The sequence below is a fragment of the Balaenoptera musculus genome, chromosome 17, assembly GCF_009873245.2.
Source record: "Balaenoptera musculus isolate JJ_BM4_2016_0621 chromosome 17, mBalMus1.pri.v3, whole genome shotgun sequence".
NCBI classification, from domain to species: Eukaryota; Metazoa; Chordata; class Mammalia; order Artiodactyla; family Balaenopteridae; genus Balaenoptera; species Balaenoptera musculus.
This window is the reverse complement of record NC_045801.1, coordinates 19,545,051-19,569,758: the sequence shown is the minus strand read 5'-3', so window position 1 is coordinate 19,569,758 and position 24,708 is coordinate 19,545,051. Positions and strand designations below refer to the sequence as shown.

Here is a 24,708-nt window from a genome sequence, read left to right as displayed (position 1 = left end):
AGAGTCACTTTCTCCTGAAAGATTTCTCCAGTTAAGCTTCTCCATCTCTACTCATGCTTCTGCTCTGCATGTAGAAACTCAATTTTCTTGTGAAATGTGGGTGTCATAGCTCCCAAGATATGCACAACTGCAGTTTTTGGCACACAGTTGGAGCCCAAATATATCATTATCTGACTAACTTTTTCTCAATTGTTAACTGAGCATGTATGACATGAAGAAAAAAAAATGTAGTGGCTTTGGCAGTCTCCTAATATCCAACCAAGTTCCCCAACTGACCCAAAGAATCTACTTGGGTCTTCCTGTTGCATAATAGTTTCATCTAAGAAAGAGGTGAAATCATCTTTGCAGTAAGAAACACTTTAAGGTCCAGAAACAAAATTTAGATTTCCCTTTTTCAGTTTATCAGGGTATCAAACAATCACACGTTCTTGGTCACAACCTGCTACTCCATATGACATCTTAGACAAGTCACCCATTGCATTTCTGTTTAGCAAAAAGTCCCTTGTTGAGCCACAAAAGTGTACTTGAAGCTCAGTCTTTGGATACGTAAGTGCTTCATCTAGAGACCAGCCACCCTGGAGATGAGCCTGCAAGCTTCTGCTTTTGAAATATGTTCCTCGTGATTTCTTGACAGGGATCTAGTATAGCTTGTGTCTTCCTAGGCTGGGTTCCTACTCCATGAAATTCCAGACAGAGCCTCCATTCCACACCCCAGTTCCCTGTTTACAATAGTGGCTGGCATTTTTGGTACATGCCACGGTTCTCCTCCAGATACCACGTTGGCAAAATACTGTGAGGCAAATCTTTTTAAGTGGTGTGGACTTCCCCAGTGCTCATTCTTTTTGTCTTCCAAAACTTGGTCATCCAGACTTGAGTGTGTGTTTCTTTTCCCTCTTCAGCTTCCTGATTCATATTCCCACAGATTAGCTGGCTGACTTGAGAGCCACATGAAAATCTCTCCTCTTTTTTGTTTTTGTTTTAAACATCTACTCCCACAATAATATGCTCTTACATTTTACCACAAAATCTCTACCCAAGGTCTTTCCTTTTCCTACATCCTTTCTCTTCCTTTGCCTTAGAAGTGTCTACTAGCATTTACTGCCATGTCAACCTCCTCTGGGATTAGATTTGATGCCTCTGGTAGGGTCCTGTTCTTTCTTACCTCAACCCTTAAAACACTACGCTATAATTCATCAACTGGCTAAATCTCACAATAAAATAATAACTTAATGAGGACACGGATTTTATCTATTTTGTTTACCATTGTATCTCTACCTCCAACAATGCCAAATATCTATGTGGATAAATAAATGATTGTTTTATTTTTTAAAAATACTGTTCTTTATGACTTTCAAGAACTGGCTTTCTAGGTATGACCTGCCTAATATTCCCTCTCTAGCTATTCAGGACTGCTTTAAAGTTAACAAGAATTACTAGTGTTTAAGTCGTTTTTCTAACCAAACTAATTTCTCATGGTGTGTGATAAGGAGCCAAACACATAGGTGTTAAAATGATGTTTAATTCCCTTTCTCACAAAGATGATAGTGAATGCCGACCTGACTAAGAAAATACAAAACATGGTTTAGCAATGCTAGTAGAGAAAAGACTAAAGTGAAAATAAATAGTGCAATTATTCTTACAGTAAAAATTACACCTGGCTCTAGGGCCAGAATTGCTTGCTGTGAGAAATTTAAATATTTCCATTTCATTCATTCATTTATCCATTGATTCATGGATTACAAAATGAAAATTCAATAAGTTTGCCAAGACATTACATACATGTGATCCAGAAAAGCAGCCATGCAATTAAGATCCGGAATTCACTACAAATGTAGAAATATTAAAGCTTTAGCAAGCATTTTAGATCACAATTTTTGAAGCTCATATTTATTCTTCCTCTTCATTTTAGTAAAGGACTTGATTCTGTAAGTTTAGTATTTATAATACTAAATCTTATAATAGCCTAAGATTAATTTAATATACCACTGTTTTGTTACCTCAAATTTACCCTGGGTTGTTTCACTGTTGGAATGCATAGCTTTTACATGTGTGTTTGGTACAGATGTATGAGTGGTTTTATGTCACATGACATTAAACCAGTTACATATGAATGTTACAAATGGAATGGGCAGGGCCTGTGGTTTATTCTGAAAAAATCAGCTACCTATAGGTGTATTTTTTAAAAAAACTAAGCAGGAAAATAATACAACTTTACATTTGTATAGAACTTGAGGTCTACAAAATGGTTTAAAAGCCTCAATATATATTAGAGATAGCCAGAAGGGGGAAATGATTACTCTGAGCATAACACACACAGCACCTCGAATTCATGAGGTTCTACTCCAGCAGAGCAGACATTGACTATTTCCAGTGGGGGACTAGACTTATGACCCAGGACACACCATAAAGGCCTGAAAGAACTCAGACCAAGAAAATGTCACTTTGCAGTTGAAGAAATGACTGAGACAAGACCCTTAAGGAGACAGACACCAAGAGACAGAGAGAGAGAGAAAGAGACAGGAGAGAGAACACCGAGGCTTACCCATATCCTAGAATCTAAACAAGCAAATGCTTTGCACATAATAAGACAATGATATATAATTATTTGAATTTCATGTAATAGTTTAAAGTCTATCTTGTATCACTCCAGTTATTGGCAATTGCAAATAGCCATTATTGTGCACACATACAAAACAATGCTGTATAAACTTAAACAACTTTACCAAAAGTCTATTGAATATTAAACTGTTAATTATAATAAAAATAAATAAAGTCTCTCTTGTATCATTAGAGACTGTCCCATTAGGCCATGAGCAGACCAAGAAGGTGTGCTACCATGATCCTCCCCTAACATTTTATGTCACCGTTGTGAAGTCACATGCTGGAAACTATTGGTGACACAGCTGACAGAACCAGATGTCTCAGAGAAATCAGCTCCCAGCCCAGGGTAGGCGCTCAACAAATACACATGAGGGTCCATTTCCATGAAAGTATATAAACTTTAAGCCTCGGTGACATAAAATCATCTAGAGATAAGACACATATTCACCTCTGAGCAGAGCAATGGAGCGGTGAGGTCAATAACTATGGCTCTTTCCAGCCCTGAGAGTCAGTGATTCACCTGGAAGATGCCTCTTATTTTCATGCTCAGAAGTTTGAGGCCGCTGCTTATGCTGACTTGTGGGACTGGTTTTGTCCTATGAGCACACTGCCACGAAAAAACTAAATGAAAGATTTTTTTCCCAGATGGAAATGTTTTAGGACCATGAATAGTCAGAGCTTGAATCAGCAAAAACATTAGAGTCCATTCAAAGTTATCATAATTAACTATTTCATTAGTGACTTTTAGAAGAGAAACATCTCAGTAATATTTCTCTGCCTTGGTGAGTGAATATTTGAAAAACTCAAATCATGAGACTCCATACTCCTTGATCCTGGCAGCATTGTAATTTTTCCAATTCTAATGACACCGCAGTCCACTAGAGGTTCGATGTCAAACATTTCAAATCACTTCTAGATTTGTGAAGGATTTGTGTACCTTCCATCAACTAAGTCCTATCTCGAAAGCCGTGTTCATCCAATTACATGCCAAAGAGTCTGTGTGTTCTATCATCAAAGAGAGAAGCAGGAGGGTGATGATGCAGAAAGAGAAGAAGAAAAAACATGAAGATCTTTATAAAGAGGGGAAATAAGTCAAGTAAATAAAATATTCCGCTGGTTTCCTCAACCTTTACTTAATCAGACTGGAAATGGCACGTATGATAAATAGAACCATATGTAAGCTAATAACTCAAGTAATGTTCTCAAGAGAATTTGACTACGTGCATCTTTACTGCGTGACTTGGGCTGCTGTGCTTGATTTCTGTCTTCTTTTTAATACACTTTTGGTCATTCCCTTGCTGTTACAAGATGCTATCCCATCTGCTGTAGTAACCTGTGTAGGAGCCTTTCCCTCTTCTTCTAATCTCTTCTAATTTTCCTTGGATTTCAAAACCAGAAGGAAGAGCTTATGTGGTAGATTGCATTATTGTTCCTAATTATTTACTGCTCTTTTGTAAAGGATTGTGTACTTCTACGCATTGCCAAGTGACTTGTAGGACAGTGTCCTTGTGGAAAGAATATACTTCCCTACTCCACTGGTTTCATGTGCCCTATTTTCACCAATGAACTGGAAATGGAAGTGACAGATGCCTCATCAAAGCAGAAGTGTTGAGACCCATTGCCTGGTTCTGCCATTCCTCTTTTCCCTCTGCCACGAGAAGGGCATGTCCCAGCTAGGGGCTGCTCCTTCAGCCTAGATTCCAGAATAAAAAGTACACATGGGGCAGAGCCATACTTGGCCTAGAGTCAGCATCCTGAAATATGAACGAGAAATGCACAGACCACTGAGATTCTCTTTTTCATCACAAGCTTGCAAAAGTTGACTAATACAGGAGGGTTATTATTGTACTTAAAATAAGAAAATGAGTTATAGCTCAAGATAATCCTTCTTTGAAGAGAGATTTCTGATTTGGTTCCTTCTGTGCATCCCTTCCCGTAACATACACACTGACTCTGCAGGTCGGTAAGCTTCAGTAGAGGTACCAGCTGTTACCATTTATAATTGTGACTTTCATTCCCTTCATTGAAGTCCCCATCAGCACCTTAACTTATGACCCATCAGATGCACAATGGTATATTTAAGCCCTCTGCTTTTCAGAGGGCTTAAAAGCTATTGAGGAAAAAAAAAGGTAATGGAACTTTTCTGACTTATTATACAGCTGGCATCCTGTGTACATAGAATAAACCAATACCTTTTGCCAGATGGTATAAAAATCACTTTGCAATCCAAATTCGAATTTTAAAAAAAATTGTGCTTACACTATGAAGTAAATAAGAAGTTTCTCCAATTTTTGGAAGCTAGAAAACAAAACTTATCTGGTTGTTTTTTCCATCAACTCCTTACCTTCTGTAGACCCTTTTATATGAAGGCGTTTGTTGAGTTCATCCAATTTGTTCTTCATGTGTGAAAGCCAAAAAAAAAAGAAAAGAGAAGACAAAGCAAATCAGAAATGTTTTTTCTCTCCAGCACCCTTCTCTCTATTTAGTACCCAGCTAAATTCAAAACAGGATCCTAAACTTCATCAATATCATAAACTCTGTAGAGTATTACTACTTTATCTCAAAATGAAATTTTAGGCTCCACTTCCTAGTGATCTATGGTCACGAATATGTTATTTAATTTCTCCATGATTTTGTTTCCTTTCCTTAGAAGTGTGAGTAATCATGTTACCAACCTCCCATGTCGACAACAATGATTAGGGTGCATATATGTAAATTAATTCGAATATTGCCTCAATATTTCGGATTAATCTCTAGGTACACTAAAGTGATTCCCAAACCAAGTTATGAAATTGCTTTTTCTAAAGCTGAAACATAACGACTCAGCAGTTCTGAAAAGTCACGGCTCAGCAACTCCATCTCCCACTATATATTCTAGAGACACTCTAGCGTACGTGTACAAAAAGACATTTGCGGTAATGTCTACTGCAGCATTGTTTGGAAGAACTAACAATTGGAAATTACCAAATGTTCTCAGATAGGAAAATGAATAGAATCATGATGGTGTAATTATATAATTAAATATTAATTATTAGCGGTAAAAATGAATGAGCTAAAACTTCACATATTAACATGCATAAATCTCAAAAATACAAGGATGAACAAATAAATGCGGGATACATATAGTAAAACAGCATTTACATAAAAATATAAAATACCCAAAGCTATCCTATAGGTTATTTTAGGGAACTATACACTAAAAATTAGTTAATACATTATTTAAGAGATACATATGTATGGAGTGAAAGTATAGAGGCCTACATGGCAATTATATACACTATATTCAGGATATTAGTTACCTTTGGGGTAGAAAGGAAGTGGGATTGGGGTGTGGGATGTCACATGGAGCTTCCATTCGATCTGTAATGTTTTCTTTCTCACAATGTGTGTATTGAAGTATTCATTTTATTAATCTCTATACCTTTTCAGTATGTCTGTATTTTTTTTTTAAGAAAAGGAAAATAGTCTTTTGGAGAAACCCACTGACAAAATAAAGATGATCTAGAATCCCTCTAAAATGGTTTAAGATAAAATAACCAAACTATTTCTTGCTTCCCAGAAGAAAGGTAATTCAGAAAACAAGATACAGTTAATAGATGCGTCTAAAAATATAACTAGAATTCACTTCAAAGACCACTTCCTGTTGACTTTGGCAACTCAGCTCCTCCAGCTGAGGTCTTAGAATTACCTACTTTATACTAATTAGCCCTGTTATTTCTTATCAGGAGCTAAAGTAGGAAGGATTAATAAAGGGAAGGAGGTAGGGAAGAAGAGCAAACTTCCTCCCATGGTGGGCCTCCCAAACTGTGGCTCCTAGGCCCCTAGGAATCCTAGAAGGTAGCAAATGGTAGGGGAGGGGGATAGACCAGTAGTAAAATTATTTTCTGAGGTCTAATAGAAAGATCACACATTTGCCTGTAATAAAACCACACATGCAAAAATAAAATTGCTTTGCTTTGTGTTGGAACCCTCTCAACCACTAACCAGTGTTAGTGGTAACACTGGTTGTATCTTGCTGTCAGAAGCACTGATGGGCAACTCTAAAAGGTCTTTGATCGATATAAAATTCAATAAGCCAATCATTACTGAACATGTGTAGTTTGCTTGTTTCAATAACTGTCCAAACACGAGGTGCTGGGTAGTCCCTATCAGCACCCCCAACGCCCGCCCTGCCACACCCTTCCTTACCCTGCTCTGTGCCCTGGGAGACTGATCTCTAGGGACTCATCAAAGAGCGAGCTTGCCCTCCAGCTGGGCTCCAACAATGAGAGGTACCAGCAGGGGATTGGGAGGGGTGGATTTACTCCCCCAGCTTCCCCTCTACCAGGTTGCAGTGCGTTTGCTGCACCCATCTACCAAATTCCGTTGTTCCTTCCTATATAGCTCTTTCTCCATGTGCCAGTAACTGCTCCCTCCCTTTATTGTTGAGACCTAGGATTGGTACCCTATTAGCCCCAGGGTACTTCAGCATCCCTCACTGATTTCCCTCTACCCTGCCAGCCTTTGAAATAGTCTTCTCATTAAATGTGATTGAAAAAATCCCTTTAAACCTTCTTTAAAAACCTCTTCTAAATGGGCCATCTGTTCCTTATTGGGACCATGACTGATAGACATGTGATCCAGGTTGAGAAAAAAAAAGAAAAAACTCATTTTGGTTGGGAATTGTGACTCCACAGAATAGCATTATGAATTTTACTTTTTGTTCTTCATTATCTATCCCTGGGCTGTCCAATATGGTAGCCATGAGCCACATACGGCTCTTTAAACTTAAAGTCACTAAACGAAATTAAAAACTTAGTTCCAAGTGTTCAAAAGCTACACCTGACCAGTGACTACCATTCTGGACAGTACAGATATACCATTCACATCATCACAGAAAGTTCTATTGGACGGCACTGCTCTACACCCAAAAGGCTCCTCCATGATAAACATTAAAAATTATTTCTACCTTTGGCTCTACCTTATCATCACAGGTACAGCCCAGGTCAAAATCAGACTGAAGGTACATAATCCCTGGGTAATTGGGTCTGGTAACTTCCTCTGGCATGGTTGGTCTGAAAGTGTTAGTACGCAGGAGATGGTTCAAACTTCCATGAGTCCCATTATTAGGAGCTGGTTTCAATCCCAGGAGATCTGATGAGAAGAAAGAAAAGAGCCAGGTACTTTGTAAATATTTTTGATGAGGTATAGGGAGAGTCAAAACCATTCACCTTCCAAGGGCCTGAAAACTTGGAACACGAATTAGAATAGAATAAAACCAAATTTAGACTGTAGGCTAGCTTCTTACTTCCTAAATCATTCTTGCCTGATCACGTCTTGGCAACAACTTTCTGAAATAGTATGTTCATTGCTTGATTATAAAGAGAGACATTTCCAAAAAGAGAGAGTGAAGAAATAGGGCCTTACTTAGCTACTGCCTGTGTCTGTGATAGTTACAACCCAAGGACCATCAGCGTCAGTATCATTGCCCTTCTGCTTCTCTAAAAGTCTAAGGAGACTTTTTATCCCGAATTTTGAAGTGGGACTTATAATCAATAAATAACCTCTAGTCTGCCCTCTCATGCACTCCACAGAAGTACGGGGACAAGAAGAGGTTTTGGCCTTGGGCCCTAAAGTGCCGCTGTGAAATGAACAGGCTGATTTCACAGCAAGTGAAATGGTTGCCAAGCGAGCATACAGTGACTTGCCTAAGCTGAGAGGTGGGGCAGGGGAGAGCCAGCAGCCAAGATGGGAAAAGAACCCAGGAGACCCGACTTTCAGACTCCCCCTCTAACCACCAGACTGGCACTCCCTTACTAAATAGGAAAAGTTGTCCTCATTCAGCAACTAGAAACTCAAGGAAGAAAAATAATTAGGAGTACATAAATAGCTGGCCAGGATACAAGCTGGCGAAATTTTAACTGGACTGCAATGGGAGAGATGGAGGTGGGAGAAAGCTCTGTGCCGAACTCTTGCTTTACCCAGCCTCTGACCATTGGTGTCAAACTGTAATGCTATGTTAGATCAGCCAGAGACTGCCAACAGCAACACTATGAAAACTCCCCGTTAGTCAACTGTTGACGGAAGACAAAGAAGCCTTAGAAGGGGATGATATTCTGTCTCTTGAACCAATGGGCAAATTACCACATTTTTTGTGTGTGAAAAGATGAGGTGATCCCAGAAAACAGACACCTCATTTCTTTCTCTGACATTGAAAGAAGTTCATACGTTAACTCAAGATTGTTTTCTTGGTTTTGATGAAATAAGTGACTTACCACACATGACATTGTAAAGTTCAATGTTTTCAAATGGAGGCACTTTAGTCTTGTACTTAAATGTTGGGCCATAACCTACGAAAACAGTCTTCCAAAAGAAAAGAAGACAAACAAAACAATTAGGCATTGCTAATATCTAGTAGCAACCCTTCCTCGATTTCTAAATACTTTGCAAGCTTCACTCACACCACCATTCCCATCCCTTCTTGGAGTCACTAAAACACACTTCGATTCACAGTTCCAGGAGCATACCTGCATACTGTTGACCTTGTTATCAAATCCATGGTCTCCCTGGAAAAAACATTTTCCCGATGGTTTCTTATAAACATCCAAAGTTTTCCTAGAGTGAAACAATTGTACAATCAGTCAGGATTTCTCATGAAATCATTCTGATTTTTAAAAAAAACAAAAAACAAAAACAAAAAAAACCAGTGCACAAAAAATATCTCTAAGGAGTGGATCTTACAAGTATATTCTTCTCATTGTAATTGCATCATTCCTGTGGTGATGAAAACATGATGCTGTTCTTTTGCCCCAAGTGCTTTTGCTTTGACAATCAGCCCAGGACAAGTTGGAACCTGAAGTCCTGGTCCCCTCCTCATGCCTCGTGCTTGCAAAGCACGAGGTCACAGGTACAGACACACCTTGTAGATACTGCACGTTCAATTCCAGACCACCACAATAAAGAGAACATCGCAGTAAACTGAGTCACATGAAGTTTTTGTTTTCCCAGTGCATAGAAAAGGTATATTTACACTATACTATATTAAGTATGCAATAGCATTATGATGTCTAAAACAACAACACACATACCTTAATTTAAAAATAGTGCTGGGGGCTTCCCTGGTGGCGCAGTGGTTAAGAATCCGCCTGCCAATGCAGGGGACGCGGGTTCGAGCCCTGGTCTGGGAGGATCCCACATGCCGCGGAGCAACTGGGCCCGTGAGCCACAACTACTGAGCCTGCGTGTCTGGAGCCTGTGCTCCGCAACAAGAGAGGCCGCGATAGTGAGAGGCCCGCGCACCACGATGAAGAGTGGCCCCCGCACTGTGATAAGAGTGGCCCCCGCTTGCCGCAACTGGAGAAAGCCCTCGCGCAGAAACGAAGACCCAGCACAGCCAAAAAATGAATAAATAAATAAATTTTAAAAAAAAATAGTGCTGTTGGAAAAATGTCACCTATAGACTCTCGATGCAGGGCTGCCACAAAGCTTCAACTGTCTGCCTATGTGCTTCACTAGCTCCAGGACTGTAAGACTCTCCACTCTGGGGCCGTGTTTGTCTGGTTCATTTCTACATAGCCATCACTATGCTTCATGCTAAGCACACAGTTGGCACTTTAAAAATATGTGATGTTTAATCAATGAATGGAGATCTGTATTCTATAAAAATGTTTGCATACAAATTTACCTGTCAACAAATTTACCTAGTAATACCACTAGAGAACATAACTGAGTCATAAGCTTAACATATGTAATAGTGGCATAGCTAACAAGAGCCAAGCCTCACCTAGACAGTACCTCCATTTAGAAATAGAAAACGGAAACCTTGCTCTCTAGACATCAAAAGCATCTGAGCTTCTTTGTTGGGACAGGAAGATGCCTTTTGCTTAGAGTCATGCAGCACTTTTCCAAAACACTTTCATGTTTATTAAGACAAATATTTCCTAAGTACCTATAGGTACATTGCACTGAAGTAAAGTGCTTGGGGGAAAACAAAGAAATTAAACTTTGGGGTCTTTGCTCTTAGGAAAAGTACTTTCAGCTTGGGATAATAAGATATGTGCATATAATAACTCAACAGTGCAAGATATAAGTTGAAAAGATTTACTGCTAATTAAAATGCCTGGCTTTGGTCTACACTCATTTGCTCAACTATCTTCATCTTTTACTTAACTCCTACTCAACTCCCAAGTTTTCTTCGTTGAAACCTACAAACGGTACAAATTTGCTCTCTCTTCCAAGCCATCCCATACTCAGACATACTCAGCCAAGCCATTTTGGTCACATTTTTGTAACTTTTCCTTGAAGACTCCCCATGTCTGTTCTAAATGATCTCAATAATTTCTAGTTTACATACGTATCTCTTCACAATCCTACATATTTAACTCTATGTACCCCCTGACAGTTACGGTAGGATATTTGTGTATTTGTCACATGTGTCTCTCTAGATGTTCCATACTGATGCAAGCTCTTAGAGGACACACATTTTCTTGTTATCTTCTCTCTCTTGTAAATTCATTCAAGTACCAAGCCAGAGTACATCTAGTAGTTGTTCAATTATTACTAAGTTAATTAAGACTGAGTCTCAGCACTTTTCTTAAGGAGAAAGTCAGAGCAAGACTGAGTGGGGGACTTCCCTGGTGGCACAGTGGTTAAGAATCCGCCTGCCAGTTCAGGGGACACAGGTTCGATCCCTGGTCCGGGAAGATCCCACATGCCGCAGAGCAACTAAACCCGTGCACCACAGCTACTGAGCCTGCACTCTAGAGCCTGCTAGCCACAACTACTGAAGTCCGCATGCCCTAGAGCCCGTGCCACAAATACTGAGCCCGTGTGCTGCAACTACTGAAGACCCCGCCTAGAGCCCGTGCTCCGCAACAAGAGAAGCCACCGCAATGAGAAGCCCGCACACTGCAACGAAGAGTAGCCCCTGCTTGTCTCAACTAGGGAAAGCCCATGCGCAGCAACGAAGACCCAACGCAGCCAAAAAAAAAAAAAGATTGAGTAGGAAAGGGCTGCCCCCAGATCTGTGTGAAAGTGATTCAGCTTTGGATAATTAACTCTTTGGAACTGGTTAGAGCTTCCAGACACATCCTACATCAGATTCAAGAGCAAGGAATAGTCTCTTCCATATTGGAGAGTCTTGTAGTTCAAAACAAGGCAAACAACTGAAATACTTAAGGCAATGTAAAACACGCCTATAGTAACAGAGGTTTTAAGATTAACAACATTTTCTGAACTCTTCTATGAATGTCGCTACAAGCTAAGTCTCGTCAGCGGAGGCCAGACCTGTCCAGTGTGGTAAGGCAATGTCCCAGGTATATGTTTGACTTACTCAAGTAATAAGAATAGAATGTAAATTTGAAAAACAAAACAGAGAGACAAACACACAAAGATGCACTGAGAGGCTACAAAGAGCCACCAAGATGCTGAGACCAGGAACACAGAGATGTATTGTCTCAGGGCTAATTGTTTACCCAGCACACAAACTCTTTGCAAATGTTGAGATTTCCAACTGAGATTTCTTTTCATAATGGCTGAGGACCTTAAAGCACTCCAGCTGCCAAAGGGGTGGTTATGAAGATGAGGATCAGGGACAGCCTATCCCCAAGTTACCTTGCGACGTGCCATCTTCGGTCCACCAATAAATGGATGTCCTCAATTCTTCTGTTGTTGGCATAGTGCAAACGTTTGGGAAGGTGCTGTTTCATGTAAGGCTTAAAGTGCTGATCTGGTTTTTTACACTGAAATAGAAATGGATATTGAACTTTAGATGGAGTGTCTTCTAGAAAAGTCCAAGACATTCTCTCTAGAAAGAGGAAGGTTTTAAGTCAAACGAAAGGTTAATTACTGAATAAATGGCATTTGTTACCCCTATCAAATGATAAAAGCTGAAAACAAATAGATTCAAAGGGGATTAGATAATGTTGAAGAAGACATAGAAGGTTATCAGAGGGGAGTTAGAAATTTTTAAGATACATTCCTGACTCGTGAGACCATCACGAAGAGCAACTCAAACTCCAAGGCTTTTTCCCAAATGCTTCAAATCAAGGGATGGGGAGGTGGGGTGGGAAGGGAGGAGGAGGCATGTTCAGGACCATGTGATTACAGTCTCATGTGCCTTTAAGGTCCCTATCCCGGATGGGAAAACTATGGAACAGGGTGGTGGGCGGATCTGGTTCAGAAAGAGTAAGGATCTGTTTAATCATGAATGAATACTTGTCAGCCCTAATGTCAAGGTCAAATACTCTCATTTTGTATGGTTACCAAGACCATTAGGGAGCCTGCAGCTGTCCATGGGCCACAAGTTTTGAAAGCTCTTAGGGAAACAAATATACAGGATGGCAGGGCAGTGAGGAAAATATTCCTGTCACCCTACAGGGGACTTGAATACAAGAGAAGAGTGTGTGGAAGCTACTCCAAGGGCAGAGGCCTGGTGACATGCAATACTTACCGTGAGATTAGCAATAATGACTTTAGGGTCATCTGTTCAAAGAGAGAAGGAGAAAGGTTTCAAAAGAGTTGACAGTAATCACTGAGAGAAATCATTTTTGCAGTGAGAGACTCAATTCTTTTTTTTTTTTTCTCCTAGAAGACCTATCACTTTAGATTTTCTTTAAAATATATGTAAAACTGTGTGTGGATATTTAAAATTTCAGTAAAGTGAAATGTATCTAAATGAGAGGAACAATTCCTATGGTAAATGTCCCTGCTAGGTCCAAGTCAACCTTTCCAGAAGGGAATTCCTCCTTCCAGAGCACCGGGGTACTGCTGGGTAAATTGCTTTTTTAAAATTCTCCCAAATGGTCCCTCTGGAACCTGGATTGAGTTTACTTGAAATTTAACATCAGGAACTAAACTGGGCATTTGGGGCTTTTAATGTAATTTCCTATGTATCTGCAGATCTTTCAAACAAGCGATCATCCACTTTTAAGATGAATCTTCGAATCCATTATTTTTTCTGAAGGGAATTTTTTTCCTCAGTAATATCACAGGGCTAATTACATAGGTGGTTGCCCCTTTCCAGCTGCAGACACACACATGTATGCACCTCCTTTCTTTTCACTACCAGCAAACAAAGGATATTTTAGTCAATACCCTGAACTAGCTAAAAGCAAAACTATGTAAATGATGGCTGTGTATAAACTGTGGACAGGAATATATTATCTGAAGGTCCCCTTTTGGGGGGGGGGTGTGGGGAGAAAGAGGAGATTGTAGGTTGGTTGGATTTTGTTTTGTTTTCCAAAAATTTGCTTCAGCATGTCATTATAGAATCAGCAGAAAAGGAAAGCAGCGTTCAGAAGAGATACCGACAGTCATGAGGCAACCGTCCCTGGAATATAAACATCAGTAGAGCAGGTCATGTCTCTGTCATTTCCTGCTGCATCCCCAGGGCCTGGTAAGCACTCAATAAACATTTGTTAATAAATATAAATAAATATTTGTTCATGTTTGTTGCAAATGCATGAATAAGCTTGCCTTGCAGCGTAAATATACACTCTTCAAAGACAATGTTCAGAATCTTAGTTCTAAAGCTATGAAATTCGAAGATAAAAAAATGTGGATTCCCTTCTACTTAAATTGGGGTTAAAATTTAGTTGCATCTTTCAATGACAAGCAAATAAGTAATAATAGTAGCAATAATAATTAACCCAAATTGTGTCCATATCATGTTCGGTCTCTGTAAGGGCTTTGCAGGCACTGTCTCTCTGGTCATTCACAACTACTCTGCTGGAATGTAGGTGTCATCAGAATCCTCACTAAGCCAACTGGCATTTAGAAGGTGGAGGCGGGGGAAGAGGGGAACGTGCACACTGGGACCCTGCTGGCAATCTGAGCAAGCCATGCTTTGAACCTCTACATTCAGTGACCTCATCAACCACAGTCCTCAAAGGGACCAAACAGAATGAGTTCATGTTCTTCGATAATGAAGAAAAATAAATAGCACAGGGCAGTCTTGTACTCAGATAAATCCCAGAGAACTTCTAGGAAATAACAAATGCCTGAGTCCATGTGTGGGACACCAATCCTTCAATTCTGAAATACTCAGCCCTCTCATGCTAACAGCTCCCAGAGAGCAGGGGAGGCCCCCAGTACAGGGTAGTGGTTAAGAGTCAGTTAAGCATCTGGGTTTAAATTCCCGCTCTGCCACTCACTAACTGCCGTCCTCTTAGCCAGTTACTTCACCTCTCTCTGAGCCTTGATTGCCACTGTTTATAAGAGGAGATGATAATGCCTAACACACAGGCCATTGGAAGGATTCAATAAGGTGTGTGTACATCTGGCTGAAAGAGCGATGTGACGAAAATATCATCGTCATAACTACCATTTATATAGCTTTGACTATGTGCTAAACATTAATCTAAGTGATATGTAGAGAATCTCTCATTTAATCTTCCCAACAATCCTTATGTTACAGATGAGAAGACTAAGGCACAGAGTGTTAAAGTAGCTTGCCTTAAGTAGCTTAAGGTCACAGAGTGAAGCAGCTGGCAAAGATTTGAACCCACGCATCCTGCCACCATTGTTTTTGCTCTTAAACACCTCGCTCTCCCATCTCTCATAAAATGTATGAACGTGTTTTTTAAAATACAAGACATTTAACTATTGGTAGTTATCATTTCATTAGCCTTAGGCAAGTTTTCCTTCCACCCCTAAAACAACCTCCCCATTACTTTTACTGATGTTTTGAAATACCTTTCAGAATAGACAAAAACTTTCTTGCATAAGCCCTAGAATGCACATACTAAATCAAGAGGTACCGTAGTGACTCTGCAGGCCACTCTGGCGAGGGCCTGCCTAGCTCAAGTGAACAGGGAAGACAGGACACGGAGGATAGAAAAGGCATGGAAAAGAGAAGGCAGAGACACCAACGTTTTGTTTATTTCACAGTGTTGCCTGGAGCTGACCTTGGAACAGTTCCCATTTCTGTTGACTCAGTAACATCGTTTGGGAAAAACTTAATTTTCCAAAGCTTTATGCTTGGTGCCAATGGTTTCTTATTCCCAAGGCTAAAAATGCTAAAGGATTTTCTTCTTCCCCAAAATGCAGCATGCCTCCAATAAAACTATACACTTCTCCAAAGCTAGGCGGCTGGGCAGCATGTAAGACATCTTAGCCCATAAATCAAAGTTCTCGTCAGTGGCATATCATAACCCAAACGTGTAAAACAGAAGTGATAAGATTATTCCTGTTTATTTTATTTCTAATCTTTCAAAACAGCTGCCCCTTTCCAAGGGCTTAATAGTTTCTCCTGCTGGGTTCTGTCAATCACTTTTTCTAAAGGTGAAGATTTCCCTTCAACCAGGCTCCTAGGAAGGTTTAGGGTCCGAGGGCACTTTTGCCAACCCTGTCATGGACTCCCTCACTTGAGCTAAAGAGTAAACCTGAACCTCTTGTTGGAAAGTTTGTCTCTTGTAAGCAGAAGTTTATGGTTATACACATGCCTCAAATTAAGTGTATTTTCCACATGATAAGAACAAGAGCAAATATTTACATAACGCTACGAGGGGCCAGGAACTATTCTAAGTGATAAACATAGGTTCATTTTCACAACAACCCTATGGGCTAGTTGTTATTTATCATCGTCATAACTACCATCGCCTTTTTTCAGATGAAAAAAACTGAGGTTTAGAGAGAGTTTCAATGACTCATTCAAGTTCACTCAGCTAAGCAGCAAAGCTAGGATTTCCACCCAAGTAGTCCAGCTTCAGAGAATAAGCCCTTTCTCACTCCACTAAATTACCCTTCTAGCAATTTAGTATTTTAAGAGTCAACTTACATTTAGCATTATTGCTAAATTTGGGTCGAATTCTTCCTAGAGTTCCTGGCACTAAAGTAATGTCATCCACATTAGTTAGGTAATTGCTCAAGAATTCGGTTCTATCACATGTGACATCTTCCATTCCTATGGGGAGGGAAAAGAAAGTATTTTCAGGCAACTGTAAAATTAAAATCTCCATACAGACACTAAAGGTAACATTCAGGCCTCTCCTTAATTCGTTTTTCACAACTTAACATGAGGATCCCTCTCTTTTGAGGCTTCTTAACTTGACTTTGAATTTTTGAATGCTTCATTATATAATCTTTTCATCAGACATTGCTTTAGTCATATCATCTTGCAGCACAAGAAGGCTGAAAATGCATCATCTCAATTATATTTTAAGTCATTCAGCAAGACCAACAAGATAAAGGAAGTAACCGTGATCTTTTAAAAACAAATCTATTTACACTGTCATTATGAAAAAGATCTATTCTTTAAAAAAAAAAAAAAAATCCCAGATTGCTTTAAACTCTTCCCAGCTGGGGGTGGTGTAAATAGCTGTGTCTCTTTTACAAAATGTCATTTTCCAACTCTCTAATGTATCTCGCGACTTGAGTACAGAATCACCAGCCCTCACTCTGCCTTCACTGGTGGCCTTGGATGTTACTGACAAAACAATACTGGCAACAAGAGAGAGAAAGAAAAATGTCAGCCCCAGTGACCACCCAAACTGAAAAACAAAATAACGCTGAAAACAAGCTGTAAACAATATAATCAGTTAAAACTGAAAGCTAGCAACTAGAATATAAAAAGGGTCTTGGGAGGGAATTTTTTCACCAACAAATATTGCCCCCTCCCACCCATGATTTGTTTCCTGCCTCCCATCAAGGAGAATTTCTTGATCAATATTAAAAAAATAAATAAAAACAAAAACAAGCTCAGATCTTAGAATCACAAGTTATGGAGGCTGGAAGAGAACTTTATTGTCATTTCAGAATTTATGAGATGAGATGAAGCTATAAAGGTTTAATATATAGCTTTGTACAATCCAGTATCCAAATATTTTTTAAGTGGGGAAACTTAAACGATTCTGTAAAGGATTCCCTAAGGTTTTGGAATAAAGAAATATAACTCAGAGTGGCCCAGGTATGGTGAAATTCAAATTATCACCTTCTGGGATCCCAGATCCAGACCCCTCTTTTTTAAATATAAATTGGAAGGAAGAGAGAGAAAAACATATCCCAACATAGCACAAGGGTTATATATCTTGCCTTTTAACATTTAAAATCTCAGGAGGAAAAACTGAAACAATAAACAGCTATTATGTTCAAGTACAATGTTAATCCAGGAAGGGGAAGTCTCTAAATACACGTTAATGGAAGACTAGAAGGATCTTTCATTTGCTGCCTTCCTAAGTCACTTAAGCCACCCCAATGGTGAACCATCTCTCTTGCTTTCAAAGTGCTTCTCAAGCATCATCACCCTTCACCCTCCAGACTAACTCTGTGTCCGTGGTGTTAGTGTTCTCATTCTACAGATGAGGAGGCTGAGACTTGGAGAGGCTTTTAAGTGGCACAGTGCAATTTGAACTCCATTGCAACTCATTCTTACTCCAAAGCCCAGGCTCTGGAACGCTAGACAATACTACCTTTTAAGAAAGAGATGTTGTGCCATCTATTCATCTCAGAAGCCTGCACACCGGCCAGACCAGATTGTAATCTAGCCAAGACTTTTACAATGCTCCAGCATGTGATTCATTGGAGCCCATCTACTTCTGAGACATATGGCTCCACCATGTAAGCAAATGTTCTTGACACCTCTGGGCAACTTAAATCAAATCAGCTGTGTCACAGGCGCCAGATTCTCTGTCCTATCTGCAGCTCTCCACCAAGTCAAACTCATGGAACATGATTTTGCAGCTGGTTACATTTAGTCCCTGCAAAAGAGCATGTTAGTTCTAGGGTTTTTTTGTTTTTTTGTTTTAATTTCTCATAGATCTTCTAGAAAATTCTATAAAGAAAACTTCAGGCCCAGAGCAGAGTTTTGATTAGGGAGAGTTATCTGCCCTTCTTTTTTTTTTTTTAAATGAGTTTCAACATATTTCTTTAGCCCTGACAGTTGCATTTCCCAGTCTGCTGCTGCTTAAGAAATTCTTAATTGTTTTTTTTTTTTTTAAGTTTTAATTTTTATTTATTTATTTATTTACGGCTGTGTTGGGTCTTCGTTTCTGTGCGAGGGCTTTCTCCAGTTGTGGCAAGTGGGGGCCACTCTTCATCGCAGTGCGCGGGCCTCTCATCATCGCGGCCTCTCTTGTTGCGGAGCACAGGCTCCAGACGCGCAGGCTCAGCAATTGTGGCTCACGGGCCTAGTTGCTCCGCGGCATGTGGGATCTTCCCAGACCAGGGCTCGAACCCGTGTCCCCTGCATTGGCAGGCAAATTCTCAACCACTGCGCCACCATGGAAGCCCCTATCTGCCCTTCTTAACAGAACTACCAAGTCAACTAATTTTCTTCTTCCAAACCCTCTCCTAGAAGGGAGCAGCCCCATATTCCAGAGTCATGATTGCAATTTGCTAGTTCTGGAATGCAGAAGGCACTCTCAGTCTGCACACCTGTGAAATAAGAATGTTCTCTGATGCACCCTCCCACCCCAGCTCTATAAACATATATGTTTATGATGCTCTTGACCCATAAATTTTTCTACTTTATACAGTGATTTAGAAAACTGCTTCCTAAACTGCTTCTTCCTCTCTTTAACAGTCTTCTCTACTGAAACAGGGTTCTCTGATTTGGGTCTTGAATTAGCTCAATGAATGCATGGAAATCACTTTTCTCATAAGCCACTTCTTTGACAAGAAGCCTATGTCTCCACCTTTTTTTAAATCATATTTAGATTTATTTTTTAGCCACATGAACTCTGTGGGGATGTGGCTAGCAGGGATATGTCACATTCACAGAGGAAGCTCTTAATATCACAAGGGAATTGTCTGCGATCTTTTTTTTTTTTTTTTTTTTTCTGTCATGCTGCACAGCGTGAGGGATCTCTGTTCCCCGGCCAGGGATTGAGCCCAGGCCCCAGCAGTGAAAGCGCCGAATCCTAACCACTGGACCGCCAGGGAATTCCCTGCAACTTTTTAATATGGGACAGATTTTTGTAGGAAGGCTTTTCCTGCAAAGAATAGGAAGATACAGGAATTCCCTGGTTTTGATCAAAATGTATGCAGGGTCATCTCAGGTCGTCTCATAATTTTGAGTCACGGCTCGATTTCTTTCCCCATCCTGAAGAAAGGGGGAAGGAGGAAGAAGAATACAACCTGGGATTCTGAGAGCAAGGGTTTCCCCAGCACATCAGAAACGTTATCTATCTGGATAAAGAAACAAAGCTTTACCGTGGTCTCCAACAAAGATGACATTTACACAGCGATGCAGCTTTAATTGTTTCAGTCCATCCATTAATTGCCCCACTGTTTTGTCAATATCCCTCAGAGGATTTGTCATCTGGAAAAAGGAGCAAATTAGTCCCTGAAGGCTTTTTTTTTTCCTTTCAGTATCTCATAGATCTTCTACCCCTAGAACATTCTGGAAAGAAAACTTCAGGCCCAGAGGCAGAGCTTTGTCTAGGGAGATTTTCCTGCCTTTCTACATGGAAACATGGTCTAAGCATTTTTATTTGTATTCTTTTAGGAATGTAAAACCTCTCCTCATTCAATCCCTTTCAAGATTCTTTGATATAAAAATGGAAAAATTAAGGGCACTTCTTCTTTTAGAGATAAAATAGCCTTTCTAAAATGTAACAATGTTCTTTAAGTCCAAGAATTTTGAGAATGAGAAGAAAGTCAGATGGACAGTTTAAGCCTCTTGTTCCCTACGTGAAAACACCTAGGCTTTGAACCATGGCAAGAAGATGGAGGCTAAGTGAATCAAAAGCTGTTCTGAGGTTAAATGGTAACCTTCCACTGGATGCCAAATTAGAGCATCATTAATACAAAGAGATCCATCTAGTGTTCCAAAAAACTTAACTGTCAATTTCTGACAACAATAGATTCTTAATAGAAGGACCACTTCTAAGAAGCAAGCTACTACTTCCCAATGTAGTCCCTTTCAAGCTGATTTTGAGTAAAATAAAAATCTACAAGAGTTCAAACTTCAACAGAAGTGAATCATTGAGCTTGTTCTAGAAGGTTTCTTAGTTAGCCTAACGAAAAATGAAAACTCAGTTCTCTGAAGAACATTCCCAAAGCATAAGAATCATAATCCATCTCTCATGTTCTTGTTTCAAATGGAAGTTTCTGATAGCATGAATGCCACCACCTACTAGAGATTTCCCTCTCCCTCTCATCTCTGTGCAATGGAAAGATTTTCAAGAAACATCCCATCAGACAAACACTTGACAGAACTTTAGCTGAATTTGACAGCTTAGCTACAATCACACATATCCACTCAAAATGACAGATAAGAACGGAAGGGATCGGCATATCTTTTTTTCCTCAGACACATAATCTTATCTTCCATTAGCATCTTCTCAGATGACTCTTGACCTCTCCTCATATCATGTTATCAGTAAAATCAGGTATAAATTTGTTTTTCTTCATGACAGGAGTCAGTATTTCAAATTCTGTCCCAAGGAGTAAGTCACAAGTGAAAGTTTCATAATGACGTGTGCAGCATAATCTGAAGAGACTAACAGAGGGTAGACTTAGTGGTATTTGCTTCTGAGTAAACCGTGCTCTCCTCTAAGACCTTCACCTAGACAAAGAAATACCAAACGCACAACCTATGTCAACCCTTGGCAACAAATTCATTTTCTTTAGTCAGAAAGATGACTCAGGTTAAAATCCAGAACCTAGTTCTTAGTGATTAGTTCAAACAATCATAAATAAGATAGTGCCTTGGAGGTCTCTGGAGGTTTCAAGAAAAGTAACAACTTATAGGCTATTCTGAATGTAATGAAAAGAGTACACATTGCTCATATCTCTATAAGAAAACACACCCAACTCTATCTACCCATTGTTTTCTCTCTCCTTCTGTCTCAGCTCTTCCCTTGTCTATCATCTAAGACCTCTTCTGAACTTGGAAGGTACAGACCACTAATCTAATCCAATATACTATTGAGCTCTAATCTATACCATCTCTCAGGATTTCCCCGACTACCTTGCTGGGTTGTTCTCAAGAACCAAGGCTACAAGAAACTGTGACAAATTCTGTGAAAAAGTGCAAGCAAAACCAATAGCTTTCTTAACACTCATTCAAGCCTAAATATTCATACTAGTTTGGGGCAACTAACTCTAAAGAAAGTAGAAGGTTTTTTTTTTTTTTCTAGCTGAAAGATCAAGAAGTCTTCACATCAGTGTTAACCTCTGAAGGAGCAGATTCTTCTGGACTCAAAGCCAAGGAAGACACACCAGACTTTTTCTGAAACATATTCAGCTGATTTTCAAACCAAGGCACTGAAGGAAACCTTCAACTCAGACCTGCCCGCCACAAAGCTTTGGAACAATAGATAAACTTACTTTGTCCTGACGAGTTTCCGCAGCATAATGATCCATCCTATGTAATTTTCTTCTTCTTTTCTTTGGAGGAGTAACTGGTCTTTCCTGTCTCCTCTTAGGGGTAACCTTCCTCTTAGGTCTCTTAGCCGGAGTAAAAGGTGAGCCATAACTACTCTCCTGTACTGGCGGATAGAGATGTCTGGACTCAGAAGTCGTCTGTCCCTCTGGGTCAGATCATAAAGCTCACACTTTGCCATCTGGGGTCAGCAGAGTCTTAGTTAAAAAAAACTAAGACTCCTTAAGTGAGAAAAAGTTGGTATGAGGGATGATTCGGGGAACTCTACAGAGAGAAGCCTCCTAGATCGAACTTGATACTGCTGTTACGGCTTCTTCACTGAGAACAAGAATATAATTTAAGAGAATCTGGTCATGTGGGTCTCTTTTGGCTGAGGAGCCTACTGTGGATAGACCTGAAGGTGACACAGAATTCTGCATTCCATAACTCCTGCGTTACGGAGCGACTGGTCCTTGGCTATGAAAAGCTCTCCATTTATAAAGTATTAGCTGAAAACTAAATAGAATACTAGTCACTTGGTCATTTCAAGGTGCAAAAGGATTCATGGAGGTGGTTCCAATTCAGATCTAACAGGTATCTGTTCAGACCACCAACTATATCCAAGCAACTGTCACCTTCATTGGAAAGGATCAGGAAAAAAATTTTTAAACCAAGGATGGAATGAAACGTAAATACCAAGCAGTCCTCCTTGGTCATGAATGTACTTCCACACATCAGCAGAGAGAACTTCCCACTGATAATTTAGGTTTCTGGTAGAGAAGAACTCTCAGCCAAGAGGTAACCATAAATAGAACTGTCTTTTTAAAAATCCTCTTGTAAAATTAGGTGAAATGTAAAAAGTCATCGAGATCTCTTCATCTTGGTATACATATATGTATCAAGAAAGAGTCTACTTATACTCTTTCTGTTAGACATTCCCCTTTTAGTGGTGGTTGGGGGGTAGTGGCTGTACTATGCATTTGTTTTGAAAATCTAGCGAGCAGTAAAGGCTGACACGTAAACTGTAGATAAGGAAGATAACCTTTTGGGACTTCCAAATGCTGGAGAAAAACAGGCCCCTGATTTGCTGATGGTGCAAAGGTGAATTAAAGCAGCAAGCCCTGCTGTCTACCTAGCTGATTTCTCTCGGTGGGACTGTTCGAGACTCATTCAGATGCAAGAAGGGCCAGGAGGAGGAACGATGTTAGTGTATCCAAAAAGGAGGCCACTGCCATGCGATTTCACTGTTTCCAGAGCAAGCCACTGCAAAGGCATCGCCACAGCTGTCTCATCCTCTCTCTCCAGCAGAGCGATGGAAGGACACAGCCCCACGGACTCTGGTTTGGTTTTTTTTTTTTTTTTTTTAATGCCTCTAGTTTTAGCCAATTCCCCATGAGATGAGAAGCAAAAGGAAAAAGAGGGTTTACCATTTCATGGTCACCAAATTCATTCAGCTAGCGCTCAAGTCTGCCCATCAGACACTCGGCCATTTGCAAGAGACCTCAACATTCCGAAGGCTCCAAAGGCGAGCCCTTCTGATTGCAGCAGGTTAGAGGAGTAGCAGGAGAAACAGCATTTTAGTCAAAATGAGTTTTCATCCAGGGATTATATCGCACGGGTCTCCTTCTTCGAATGTTAGAGGTTGACAATAGCTAAGTTTTCACTGACCAGCCATACTTTAGTCTGACTTTAGAAGATTTAGCCTGAGGTTATTAAAAGGATGGGAAGGAGAGGGGCAAATTTCCCTGCTTTTCAGAAGGATACTTTGCCGTCTGAAGGTAGTACCTAGCCAGCCAAAGCTCTGCCTCTAGGCCTGAAGAGCAGCCGAACGGAGAGTCACAGGGAAAGCATAGAAGCTCAAAGAGAAAAAGGTTGCGCCAGTAACCAAAAGCAAGCATATTTTCTGAACATTCACCATTACACTATGAAACCAGGAGCAATACGCCATTTCTTGAAGCTATTAGCCCAATGTTTGCGAATCGTCCTGCAAAAAGTATACTCAGGTATTAAGCGAATAAAGCACAAACTTCAAGTGTGTTGGAGCACACAACATTTTGCCAGATTGAATCCTTTCGATTGAATTTCAAATGCAAGGTGTAAAAGAGAACATGTTACTGATTTTAAAAATAATATTTCAGCTACATGCACAATAAGTGTAGATGAGGGATATATAGGTAGATAAACCAATTCATCTACCACTAAAAAGAGGTTTTGCTGGCTTTGGTTTCATGTTTTAAACTGTTTTCTTTTTCTTTCAGTAAAAAATAAGATTCCTAGAACCAAATGAGAAATAGTTGAAATCTGAAAACACCCCTTGCTTTTTTGGGAGAAAGTGACCAAGTTCTCAGGTTATCATAACTGAAGATACATCGTAAGTGTTTTACCCCGTAGATATACGAGAATATCCCAGTTATAAGAAGCATTAATACTAATATCCCAGTTATAAGAAGCATTAATACTAAAGCATTAATACTTCCAACTCTTAATTCAAAAATACTCAGGAAAAAATGTTTGTATATTTATGAGAATCCTGAACATAGAACCATCATTACAGCAAATTAAAGCATCCTATATTATGCTTCATTTATCACTGCTCAGGACTTAAAAAAAAACCTTTTAGTTTATTTCTCGATCAAAAACACACTTTCAAGTAAGTAATTATAACTGAACTACACATATTAGAAATCCAGAGATGTTAATGAATAAAGAACATTCATTGCTAAGCCATATAACTTTTAAGGAAATGAAAATTATAAGAATTATACCTCCTCTGTGTTGTAAAAAGCCAACTTTTGACATAAAGAAAACGTTCTGTGTGGTTTGAA

The 24,708-nt window shown here is 39.8% G+C and overlaps 1 protein-coding gene across 8 annotated transcripts in view; it reads right to left on the bottom strand.

Annotated features, from left to right (window-relative positions):
• ENPP2 (ectonucleotide pyrophosphatase/phosphodiesterase 2) overlaps nt 1–24,708 on the bottom strand; it is a 105,556-nt gene that overhangs the window by 14,757 nt on the left and 66,091 nt on the right. For 3 of the 8 annotated variants that reach the window (XM_036830746.1, XM_036830745.1, XM_036830749.1), the window contains exons 12-20: nt 21,850–22,005; nt 19,729–19,837; nt 16,358–16,483; nt 13,031–13,062; nt 12,193–12,320; nt 9,108–9,195; nt 8,856–8,943; nt 7,550–7,734; nt 4,946–4,997 (exon numbers count right to left, since the gene is read on the bottom strand). In XM_036830746.1, coding sequence (XP_036686641.1) covers nt 4,946–4,997; nt 7,550–7,734; nt 8,856–8,943; nt 9,108–9,195; nt 12,193–12,320; nt 13,031–13,062; nt 16,358–16,483; nt 19,729–19,837; nt 21,850–22,005 — 964 coding nt within the window. The remainder of the gene's footprint in view (nt 1–4,945; nt 4,998–7,549; nt 7,735–8,855; nt 8,944–9,107; nt 9,196–12,192; nt 12,321–13,030; nt 13,063–16,357; nt 16,484–19,728; nt 19,838–21,849; nt 22,006–24,708) is intronic. The other 5 variants (XM_036830748.1, XM_036830750.1, XM_036830752.1 and 2 more) reach the window with 3 other exon arrangements.